At 41.7% G+C, this 12,576-nt stretch overlaps 1 protein-coding gene across 1 annotated transcript in view; it reads right to left on the minus strand.

Moving 5' to 3' along the window:
* Xkr4 (XK related 4) overlaps positions 1–11,839 on the minus strand; it is a 377,575-nt gene extending 365,736 nt beyond the window's left edge. Inside the window, 3 exon segments of the mRNA XM_035440031.1 lie at positions 11,049–11,608; positions 11,610–11,689; positions 11,692–11,839. Coding sequence (XP_035295922.1) covers positions 11,049–11,608; positions 11,610–11,689; positions 11,692–11,839 — 788 coding nt within the window.
* Between the last annotated feature and the right edge of the window lie 737 nt (positions 11,840–12,576).

Here is a 12,576-nt window from a genome sequence, read left to right on the forward strand (position 1 = left end):
GGGAGTTTTAATGGCCTTTTATATTATCAACATTGTTAAGTGTGGACTTGTGCCGGTGCCCCACCTCTCCTCACTGCAGTGGGATTAAGAAATGATCCTTCAGTCCTGGCCTTGTTCTTCATGTCTAATCATGAAGATCGATATTAGAGCAAACATCAGACCAACCTCCCTTTAGCTATACATTTTGAATCATGAGCTATGTTTTACATGTTTTTGACCTTAACTCTGAATTATCACCTACATCTACTAAAGACTGAGGGACCCATGCACTATGAGCTGCTCCTTTCCAACCTAGGTTAAATACAGATCACACACAAACACCAGTTTCCAGCACAGAGAGATCCTTTATTTACAAGATGAGAGACTGGGTGACTGATTCTGAATCAGGCAGAAACAGCAGAAGGCAACTCTGCCAAAGTGGTTTTTAAGGACAAAAAAAGGAAGGCCTTGCTAGGAGGAGTTGGTTAGTCCTGATTGGACATGTTGGTCAGCATATCCAAATAAGGAATTTTGATCACTGGACCTTGGTAGTCAGCCTCAAGAATAAAGAAGTGGGGAAATAATGGAATCTAGTGGTTTAGCAAAATGTGGGTGGGTGAGTGGGTCAGGACCTGCTAACACCACTTTTTAGCCTGTTAGAGCCCTTCATAGGCTGCACATCCTTCAGCTGCAAAGTCTAAGTGTGGGGTGCTCCAAACTCTAAAACTCTTTGAGCCCTGACATGACACAGGTGGAAACCTCAGCCTATGCATGTGGAAAGTGTCCTAGTTTGTGCTTCTGTTGCAGTGATGAAACATTCTGATCAAAAGCTACTTGGGAAGAAAGGCTTTATTTAGCTTACAGGTTGCAGGCTGTCATCAGGAGAGGCCAAACTAAGAACTGAAGGCTGAAAGAACTGAAGCAGAGGCCATGGAGGAGTACTGCTTACTGGCTTGCTGCTAGGCTCTTGTTCAGCTTCCTGTCTTACACAACCAGGACCACCTGCTCAGTGGCAGCATTGCCAGTACTGGGCTGAGCCTTCCCATATAACTAATCAATCAAGATAATGCCCCACAGACACACTCATGGGCCAATCTAATGGAGCACTTCCTCCACTTGGGCTTCCTGGTGTCCTTAGCTTATGTCAGGTTGACAAAAACTCCAGGACAAGTGGCTAGGAGAGTTACACATTTTTTCTCTGATGCTTCAAGGTATACCAAATTGGCTTCATGGAGAAAATTACTCCAATATACTGCATAAAATTACAATCAGGCATGTGTAGAAGGCACATTGAGAATATCCATGAATTCTGTGTTTGGACTTGGGCCCTTTCCCTAAAGTAACTCATGTGTATATACCAATACTAAGAACTCCATTTTTTAAAAGTGAAATCTAGATCACTTTTGCTTTCAAACATTTTGATTAAGGTCCACTCAACTTTTACCACAAGTTGATGCCTGGCCCTTGTTCTATATTTTCTCCACTAATGATGTGTGCTGGCTGGACCATCTGAATGGTGATTTCTTCCCTTCTTCTGATAACACAAAATCTCAAGTTGGAGAACCTCAGACAGCAGACACACTGCTGCTCTCAATATCAAGTCCATCTCATCAGCCTGATCACTTTACAACTCGAACTTGCTTCTTTGACAATAGAACATACTCATCTAAGAGGAACTTGGCCAGGCTGATGATGTCCTGCTTTGAGCTTGGTGGTATTGGAGGTTATTGATGCCTTCACTATCATTTCCCCACTCCTGTGTCTAGTCATGGAATAAAACTCTCTGTTTTTGTTCATTTCTCTCATTGCTAATGTTTGTCTTTCTCCAGCTAATAGAAGTGGACATCTCAATAGCTCCTATGTGCCTACTAGCAAACCAGAGGATGAAACTCAATGATCTTGTCTAAAGCACTTGAATATGTTTATCTGATAAAATACCAGGCTCCTGCCTCCCTACTCAGGTGATTTTAACCTTAAGGTAGGTAAATAATATTGCTTTAGCTAATTGTTGCTATTGATTGTTATTCAAAATCAGACGCTCTCATTAGTCTTTGCCAGGCTACTCTCTCAAGTCTAGAATATGTTTTCAACCAGACCATCATTTTACCAAAACAAAACAAAACAAAACAGCAGGTTACTTGGAACTTGTACTTTTAATAGTAGTACATCCCCTAGAAATATAAAGCCCCAGAAGACACACTTCTCATTTGTGCTACAATAGTAGCTCCAATGGTGATAAATTGGTTGAGGGAAGCCTTTTTGAATTGACCTACATTTTTTAAATGATGGTTATTAATTTTACTTTTGCAAAACAGGAAATTAATTAACAAGCTGAAAGTCTATTAAAACAAAAGAAGCCTTTCCAAATTCTTTCCCTTGCCTCCCTGAAGATCACCTCTTCCTTATCACTGTCATATTGATTCAGTGCCTGTGCCAGAAACTAACGCCTGGCACAATGGGACACTGCCTTGGGACTGGTATGCTCCAACTGCCTCTTTGGCTTTGATTATTTACTCACTGCTACTGGGTAGATAGAAGACCTGAAAAGAATTGAGCCTCAACCTGAGGTCTATATTCATAACTATTGTGAAAGATTCAAAGAAAAGGAGGAAATCAAATTGTGTTTTAACATAAATCTCTCCTATTTGTAGCTCAGATAGTAACTCCATCCCTCCTAAACAGAGTAGAGTTTATGGGAAGTCAACCCAAAGTCACCTAAGGTATTTCAAGGCATACTCACTGTCTATTCCACTTTTCTACATGTGGGTGATTTTGCTTGACTCATCCTCACACTCCCCACACACTGCCCACTGTTGTGTTTGTATGGAGGAATCCCCTGGCAGAGAAATTCAGCATGTGTGTAAATTGAACAAAAGAAGTGGAACCAGTTCAAATTGTCTACTTATGAATCACAAAGACCAGAGCATAGAACATACTTTGACATAATACTCAGTTTAGAAAATCTTAAAATAGGTGCTAAAATTTTTTTACAACTTTTCAAATCTCTAATGTTGGCGTGGAATTGGAACTTGTTCTGACATTCGGGATCCAGGTACTTTCCCCTCAAGTAAAGCTAATGCACTGATCTTTTCTAGCAGAGGGCCTGGGTATGGTATCTTCACAGAGATCACATTGTCAGTAACAGCATAACCTGTGACACTCTTTTAATTGCACAGCAAACCGAGCTTTGACAATGGTCTTCTTACTAGTGTTGCAGATAATCCTTTCAAAGCCTGTGAAACACTGTTCTGATATGTTAATGACAGGGCTCCAGCTGTCCAAACTATGTGTCAATGACAATTTTGAATTCCCAAGTCTGTATGGTACATATTTTGAAATTGGTGGATACAGTACTTTAAGCACCCATTTCAAATCCTTAAGTATGTGTTTTTATGGCAATGGTTTTATTTGATTGGAACTAAAATTTGGGAAGCACATAAAGTCATGTGCATTACAGTTTATGATTCCCTCTTCACGTGTAAGTCATCTCAGTCCATAGAAGTTCTCACACTGCTACTACCAGCTCTTTGGCTTTGATTATTTGATTATTATTATTTGATTATTATTAAAACCACTGTAAATCTCTTGTGACTTACAGAAAGAAAAGGAATCTATCTCAAGGGTCCTGAAAGAACCAAAATGGACTTCCTGGTATATACACTCTGGGTATCAGGCACAAAAGGACTTATAGCAAGAACAGAATCAGAATGTTAGACCTGGAAAGAATCTTAGAAAAATAAGGATGAACCAAAAGATCTAAACTTCAAAGCATTATGGAAGCTGTGCTATGTCACATGTTACAAATGCCCCAGGATACATGGCTAAACCATGTCATCCAAAGCCAAGTTTAATTAAAAAGGATAAATGCATCTCTAAATGTTCCCATCAGTGGCAATCTAACTGTAAATTTATCCCTCTACCTTGGGATTATTAAAAGAAAACTAATAGTGTCAATTTCGATCACCCATTTCTTTCTTTAGTCTTTCTTTGGAGTCCTTTGCCATCAGCATTTTTGCATATTTTGCATATAAAATTATGCTACATTGTAACAAGATTACAAATTATGAGAAAGAGATTGAAGCCTCTCCTCAAAACACCCAGCTAATTCCACATAGAGGCATATTATCAGTTAAATAAACATAAGGCAAATCAAAACAAGGATCCCAAAGATTCCCCATGCTCACTGTTCTATCAGCAAGAATAGAGCAGTAATCTGGGCTTATAGATACATTTTCCCCTCAGAGAGTGATTATGAAAATGAAACTTAGCCCCCCCCCCCTAAGATTAGCAATCTGAAAAAGAGGTAGGCTGATGTTTCTATCCTTTCTAGAAAATGTCACACCTTTCTCAATGCACTGTACCATTAGAAACCAGACGCTTGGGTTTTATCCACAGGTCATGACATGTTCAGTGAGTATTCGATGCTTTATGGCAAGAAGGGTATCAGAGACACCTTCCTGGAATGAGGTCTTTGTAAGAGTGGTCAGATTCATGAAGTATCCTGAGCAAATATATGAAGGGCAGCTGAGAATTGCTGAGCATGATCTAACAACTCATCAAAACTGTAAACTCTGTCCTGATAAGCACTCTCTCATGAATTGCTCTCTATGATACCTCACACTTCACACTGAAGAATGACAAATCCTGTCCTAAATCCCAAGGTCCCATTAGTAGGCCACATGACTTTGTAAAACAAGTCAAAGAAATGGTTAATCTGATTAGTTAGTAAGTATGTAAAGACAAGTCATTGCACAGTTAAATGGTCATTTGGGTTACTTATAGACACTTTGGTTTCTTATTTAGATTGTAAAATACAAAACATTTAATAGCAAATGCATTGTAAATCTAGTCAGTGAGAATTTTTAAAGATTTATTCATTCTAGGACTGGAGAGATGGCTCAGTAGTTATGAGCACTGACTGCTCTTCCAGAGGTCCTGAGTTCAATTCCTAGCAATGACATAATGGCTCACAACCATCTGTAATGAGATCTGGTGCCCTCTTCTGGCCTGCAGGGATACATGTAAACAGAACACTGTATACATAATAAATAATCAAATCTTTTTCAATAAAAGATTTGTGCATTGTATTTTATGTGATGAGTATTTGCTCTGCATATATGAGCAATTAATTTGAACATTAATGAGTAATGTTCAAAACTGAGGGTACATACACTCACATAAGTGCTATTTTATATTCAATCACCATGTTAAGATTTGTTGAGGTGCTTCTATAAAAAAAATACAAGATTTTTTCACTCTTATGAAGCAAATATAGCTCACAGTTGAAGGAAATGGAAACAGCTTTGGATATTCCTTTAGTTATTGAAACGATGTTGTATAGATATATCCATCAAATGGCTTATGTGTAAATTATTTCAACTCATACAGAAACACAAGTAAAGGCATAAGGAGTTCTCTGATTGCTTGCATGTGGATATATAACCATTAGCTAACTCAGGAATTACTCAGATCCACTGTAGGGATTTGTGGTGCTCCAGGGAAGAGAAGGGGTGCACAAACTGATAGCTTATAAAGCAGCAGGATGGCTGTATTTCAGAACAAGACCTTCTCCTTCCTTTACCCATGAAAAGCAGAAGTTAGTCTGCTATATTTGGAGCTGAATATAATGATGAAAATGGTCACAAAAGCACACCACATTCCTCCATTGGCAGTCAAAGTGTCTCAACCTTGTCTCTAACTAGCTCTTCTTTCATTGCTGAGGCACCTAATAAGAAAGTCACTGCTGATTTGTAGGTATGTTAGATTACACAATTCCATTGAAAATATCTTTTCATTATTCCCATTCTCTTACTTTTCTATTTGTTTTTGTTTTGCTGATATAGATTCAAAAGTGCTCTCAGAGAAGTAACATCCTTATCTGGTTGTACTCATTTTTCCAGAGTCAGATTTTCTTATTTCTCTTCAACATACAATATCACCCTCAGCTTTGTCAGGCATTTTTGACTTGCTTCCCTCCCTCAACTGGGAATATTAAATTCTATCCAAGGATGTGCCCAAAACCATGTGACCCACAGAGGATAACATTCACAAGACTCTGTTTCAATTTCCATGTGTGCAAAATGGAAGTGTTACATCAAACATTAGTTGAGAATCAAATGAAAAACAGAAAAAGCTTTTTAGAGATTTTAAAGTACTAGCAAACATGCTCCTAACAGATCAGGAAATGTAGCTAGGCAGTGGTGGCTCATGCCTTTAATCCCAGCACTCCGGTGGTAGAGTGAGTTTATGTGAGTTCGAGGTCAGTCTAGTCAACAGAGCAAGTGTCAGGACAGGCTCCAAAGCTATATTGAGAAACTCTGTCTTTAAAAACAAACAAACAAACAAACAAACAAATACAGATCAGGAAATGTAAATTATATTTGGTAAAACCCACCATACCTTAGAGGAAAGCTCTTTTAAAAACAAAACAAAACAAATCACCCAAATGCATTTTGGTCCAGAATTTTCTTTTGTATTTTGTATAAGTAGAGTGAAACAGTATGTTTCTCTGAGAAATAACTATTGTATTGGGTTTATTTACATGTTTCAAAAATACCCAAACCAAGCCCTGTAAGGTCCATGTATTTTATGAATGGGAGAGACACTGTTGAATCAGAGGAAACAGTGACATCTCTTCTGAGACTTTCAACTGTGAAAATTTGCTTTGAATAAAACAATGTTGTTAACACTTTTGCAATCCAGTGTCCTTTATAAGCATTCCAAGGCTCTTTCTTGACATTAGAGTAAAATCTCATCCCTTTTCATTATCTAGTACAAAGAAGTATTCAGGCTTTTCTCTAGCTATTCTCCCTCATCTGTGTGTTTGGGTGCATACGGTGTATCCTGTTCACTTTGTGCCCCCTAGCATTTATGCTTTGTTGGACTCAAGGCTATAAAGTGAATGATAATGTTTTCTCATCACTTAAACTTCTATACAGAAATCTCCTGACCCACATGAACCATCAAGGTTGTTTGAATTCCTATCACAGGACTTAGCCTTATTTTGATGTTATCTGTATATATTCTGTCTTCCTCATGAGAGAGCAGATACCAAGGCATATATTTTATTAATTATAGGAAAACTAGTATCTAGAACAGTGCATTGCACAGAGTTGGTACGAAATACAGGTTGAATGAATTAAATAATAAATCTGCACAAAAAAGGAATATAAACATACAGAAAAATAGTCATTCAAGGAACCAGCAAAAGGCACCAATATTGCCTGAGCCTTATCAGGATTCAGGACTAACGCTGAATCTGTAAAGCACATATTTTAGAAGTTTACAGTATGACCTCGGTTCTGCTTCCTATGTCTTCCTTATCTCTAGGACCAACATCATTTACAAGTGCTATTTGCATATTCACATACATTTTATGAGCTAATCATAAAGGTCACCATAAGATCATGCTGTGTAGCCAGAACTTAATGGAGCAACCAAGTAAGGTAGCAGGAGCACTGCTGGACTTGGGCATGTGAGCAAGAATAGTCTGCCCTTATCTGATATGTGCCCACTGGGAAGATTCCTCCACTGATATGTACGGCAACTTCCCTTTCAGCCTTGCCAATCTTAGTGAAGAAAATTTTTATTTTCACATATAGTTGTCATTCTCATCCAAGTGGGCACAGGGGGTTAGCCAATGATCCATAATGAACATAAACTCCAGAGTAAGACAAACCTGCTTCTGAATGCTAGATACAATGTTGAGTATCAGGGTAACCCTGGAAAACACTTCATTATTCTGAGCCAGTTTTCTTATACAGAGGGATACTAACCATTCCCTTCCACTTTACTGTAAACTTGGGAGATTAAAAGGTGAGAATTTTAAGTTTCTTGAAAACACTACCATCCCTGTTTTGACCCAGCCATAGAATAACTTTTCTTTGCAGACCACATTGTCACAGGCATAGTTAGTTGATGTGCCATTCATGATTCTCACTGTCTGAGTTGCATTGTTAGTCATTCTGGATTATATAAAGAGAGAAATAGAGAAGCATGTTCTCCTTCACTTGCAGGCACGGTGCCTTAAACTCATGGTTGCTCTTTCCATGTGCTAGCAAAAGCTCACTTCATTATTCTGCATGGCTTCTCAGTACCACCTCCTATGACTTTAACAGAGTCCATTAATTTCCCATTAGTAAACTTTAATTAAAATGAACATGTATCATTGCTTTTAGCAGTTGTATTCATTATGCATGTATAATACATACAAATTTTGTTCACAGCGTTTTCAAATGGCTTATTTCAGAACAAACAAACACATGGATGCTATTTTTAAAGATTTTATCTACAGAAAGATTTTGGAGTCTTATCCTTCCCTAAAATAAGTACAATTTCAAGGCAATGCAAAGAAAAGTTAGCAACTTTGATAAAAATCTATCTTATTCAAGACAGTAGCAGGTTAAAACATGAATAATGACCTTGGAGGTTTAAACCACTCTGTACCCTAGGTTACTGTAGTATTGGGGTAGAATTCATTGAGAAATAGAGCTGGAATAGGCCAAAGGATACTTCTAACTTAAGGATCTATGGTGGTCTAAATATTATACCATTTCTAATACAATAATCTTAGCTGAATCCTTTTCACCACTTATTATGAAAGATACACTCCATACACTAAAGTTCCAATCTAATATTTAACACAGAGAAATTGGAACATATCAGAAATTATCTGAGTGTTAAATTGCACAGTCATTATCTTTCTTTACAGTTCTCTACATATGTCAAAGAATTTAAAAGCATGTTTTAAGAAAATAAAGATGGTTACTTTTAGATCACGGTTCTAACAAATTACCATGGGATTCCTCAAATATTTATAGGTCAAGTAACAATTGAGATTTCCACAGTGAACCCTTCAAATTGCCAGGATGAAAAAGACCTGGTATTTCCAAAAAGAACAGTTCCACCCAGATGAACCTATTACCAAAATAAAACTCAAAGTCTCTCAGGAATATTTTTGTATGGATGCTTAACTGAAATGGAACCATGTGTTCATCTAAGGCTTGAGCCAGTTAGTGCACGTGTCTGACAGCCCGCTGTTCCCTTTCTGCTTTCAGCCTCACCCTTTGTCCCCTGCCCTCTTGTGGCTCTTCTGTTAGACCCACTGATCCAGTGGCAATTGTCTCGCTGTGGCATTTTGTTCCACATGTTTTCCTACTTCTCACTTTCTGTATAATTTCCTGAAGAAATGGAGCATTATTTTCAATTGGGAAAATGCTTAGATTTGAAAGTCTAATAAACACTATAATTAAAATTACTCTTCAGTTCACTGAGTTTGACACCACATGCTTTTTAGAAAATATCAATCTGTAGGAGACATGCACAGCTTTTCAGTGAATATAACTAAGAAGTGTTTGCATTATTGATATACAGATAATTAAAAGGAAATCATTTCAAAATCTTTTATAAAGTTTTTACAAGTTGCCAAATAGGTTGGTAAGCTTTCTATACCATGTTGTTGGATTAAAATTGCTAATCATGCAATTCAAGCCGCTAATAAAATAATTTGAGTAATTAAATAAGCCTTCTAGTTCTTATTCATACTGAAGAAGAATAACCAACTCTGGGTTTTCCAGTAGTCTTCTGTGGACAGTAGAGTTGATACTGTTAATGGGTATATTAGAAAGTCTCCTGGTGCTTGAGATATGAATGTTTTCACATCAATTTGTCTGACAACAACTTTTTCCAGAAAGTATCTTCTCTAAGAATTTTCTAAGGCAAGATATTACTATCTATGGCCATGCTCATCCTGTTTTACAAACATTGATCCTAAGAAGTGCAATGGAATTATTACACTTACTCTACTTAGACAAGAACCCTACTGCTCACCAGAAAGAAAAAGAAGTTTGTGAATCTATTCTACAAATGGCCTGAGCTGTTTCTTCATGGGATGCTTCCTCATGCCAATGACTTACAATGTCTTTCATCATAAAAACAACTATAGTTCAAAGTGCAAAATCCTGACCAGTATCAGTGCACTTGGTAGGAAATTTCCACCCATTGCAATACATATTTACTAAATCATTTTAAAACCAAGGAATCTCTAGGGTATTAGCCTCTATATTCTTCAACGCAAACATTTTTTATGTGTTAAACATTGCCTTCCAAAAACTCTAAACACCTAACAGTCAAAAGAAGAGATTTCTGTGCACTTTGTCCCATTACATTTCTATGTCTGTGCAGTGATGTCTGAGGGATCTCCTCCAACTAGTTTAGTCTTGTGCTTCAGTTTATATGTAAAAGTGATAACTATGTAAAGAGACTTCGTAGATGAGTGATAAGCAGCAAATCAACCAATGAAAATTCCAAGTGCAATTAAAGTTTACCCAATGTGCTTACTAGCCCTTTTCCAAAGGTTCTCAGTTACAGGTGAAAGTAGACATGTAGATACTACAAGATAATCAAAAGTATTCTATATGAGTTAGAGTGTCCTAAAGTCTGATCACTTGTACACACACACACACACACACACACACACACACACACACACACACCATAAAATGATATGCATATATGTTGATTTATGTTATATATATGACAAATCAAATATTTATTAGCACTACTTTGAGCACAGTACTCCTTCAGCAGTTGTCATTGAAGTGTGGGCATCTTTGAACAGTAACAATTCCTATTTAACTGGAATTAGTAATCCTACCCCCCAGAACAAAGGAAAGCATACAAAGTGCAACCCACCACAAATTCTGAGATGAGGGAAAATGATTTTTAGAAAGTGTGTCAGGAACCCTCTACTAATGAAATAGTGTGTCTACAATCTGGAAAGAAGTTGTAGCATATACAGAAAAGCTTCCAGAAGATGGGGTGCATGAGGGACCACAAACACGTCCATGCCCATCCCTGGTTTCTCTTTCCTCACCTAACCTAAGCTAGGTAGGGAGGGAGGGAGGGAAGAAGGGAGGGAGCACTTTAGAAAGAAAGAAAGAAAAAAAAAACCCAAAGAGTGACTAGGCTCACTATCACAGTCATCTTGGAGGATTTCATGCAAAATCAGAGCACAGTGGGCATATGGAAGCAGCAGAAGTCCCCCTCCACCCCCATTCCTGATACAGTACCTCCAGATTTGCCCGAGCTGCAAGATGTGGATGAGTGACTGCAGGAGCCAGATGCAGAAGGAGCAGGAAGCAGACCTGTGTTTGCCGCTGGTCCGGGTGGCCTCGTTGCTGTTGCTGCCGCTGTTGGTGGCGGCGATGTTGCTCTTGCTGGCGTTGGATGCTTGCCTCTGCGGCGTAGAAGGGCGAGCCTCGCCTTCCCCGGCTGCAGACCCACTGCTGACCACCGTCTTGCAATCCGGTCCAGGCTGCTGGCAGCTGGAGGCCATAGTCGTGGCGCTGTCCTCGGTGCTGAAATCGTGCACAAACCAGCGGAAACTGAACACTTGCACAGAGAGCGAGCCCAGCACCACGAAGAAGAGCGTGAGCCCAAACCACCAGCGCTGGCCGCGCAGGTAGTAGTCCACCGCGAGCCAGATGTCCGTCCCCACGTCCGCGAAGTACACGGCCACGGCGGCCAGGATCCAGAGGCAGTCCCACAGCGAGTAGCGCCGCTGCTCCCTTCCCAGGCGCAGGCACAGTGCAGCCGAGCCCGCCCCGCCCGCCCCGCCGCCGGAGCCGCCGCGAGCCCGCCGAGCCACCGCTCCCCGCGCAGCAACAGCAGCAGCGCGAGCAGCCGCCGCCGTCCGGGCAGCAGCCGCCCCAGCCGCCTCCGCATCCTCGGCTCCGGGCCCCGACGGCAAGCCAGGAGCCAGTCCTTGCACCGAGCCCGAATTGTCCGAGTTCTGCAGCGGGGTGAACGCCACGTCGCTGCTCTTCTTCATCTTCAGCCTCCCGTCTGACTTAGCGGCCATGATGCCTCGGCAGCGGAGAAGAGCCCTCCTTTATCTGACACCTGTCCCCGCTGTCTCCTCCTCCCGCCACCTTCTCGCCTCGCCCCGGGTTCCCTCCCGGCCGCGCCGCTCTCCCGCTCCTCCGGCTCCTGCGCCCGCTCGCCCGCCGCCGCCCGCGGGCTGGGCGCTGGGCCCGGCTAGCCGCACGTTCGAGGCCCGCAGGAGCGCCGCCTGGCTGCCTGTGCCGAGCCCAGCTGCTCGCGCCGGCCCGCGCGCGCTCCTGCCAGCCGCCCGCGCTCCGCGCCGTCCCGGCCCCGCGGCTGCAGCACGAGCCGCCGCGGCCGCCAGCAGCAGGAGCAGCAGCGGCCGCCGCGGCGCTCCTCGGACCTGCACATTCCTCTCCTCCCCTTGCGCGCGCTCCCTCCTCCCGCAGCCTCTCCTCCACCAGCTGACTCCGAGGGAGAGGATGACCTCATCCCTTCCCTTCCAGCTGCCGCCGCTCCCACCCCGGCTGGGGAGGGGCGAGGAGGAGGGCCCGGAGGAGGGGCCGGGACAGAGGGGAGCGGCGGGCGACGGGGAGAAGGGGGGGCTTGCTGGCCAGTGCTGGACGCGGAGGGCAGCAGAGAGGCAGTCGGAGGCCCGGACTCGTGGGATTTCGGAGAGCGCTGGGTCGATTTGATCGACGCTGTGGGGGTGGGGGACAGAGCTGGCCGAGTGGTGGGGTCTCCTGGTCCTGTCACCACCGAGGGCAGGGAGCA

Source organism: Cricetulus griseus, chromosome 2 (assembly GCF_003668045.3).
Source record: "Cricetulus griseus strain 17A/GY chromosome 2, alternate assembly CriGri-PICRH-1.0, whole genome shotgun sequence".
Classification (NCBI taxonomy): domain Eukaryota; kingdom Metazoa; phylum Chordata; class Mammalia; order Rodentia; family Cricetidae; genus Cricetulus; species Cricetulus griseus.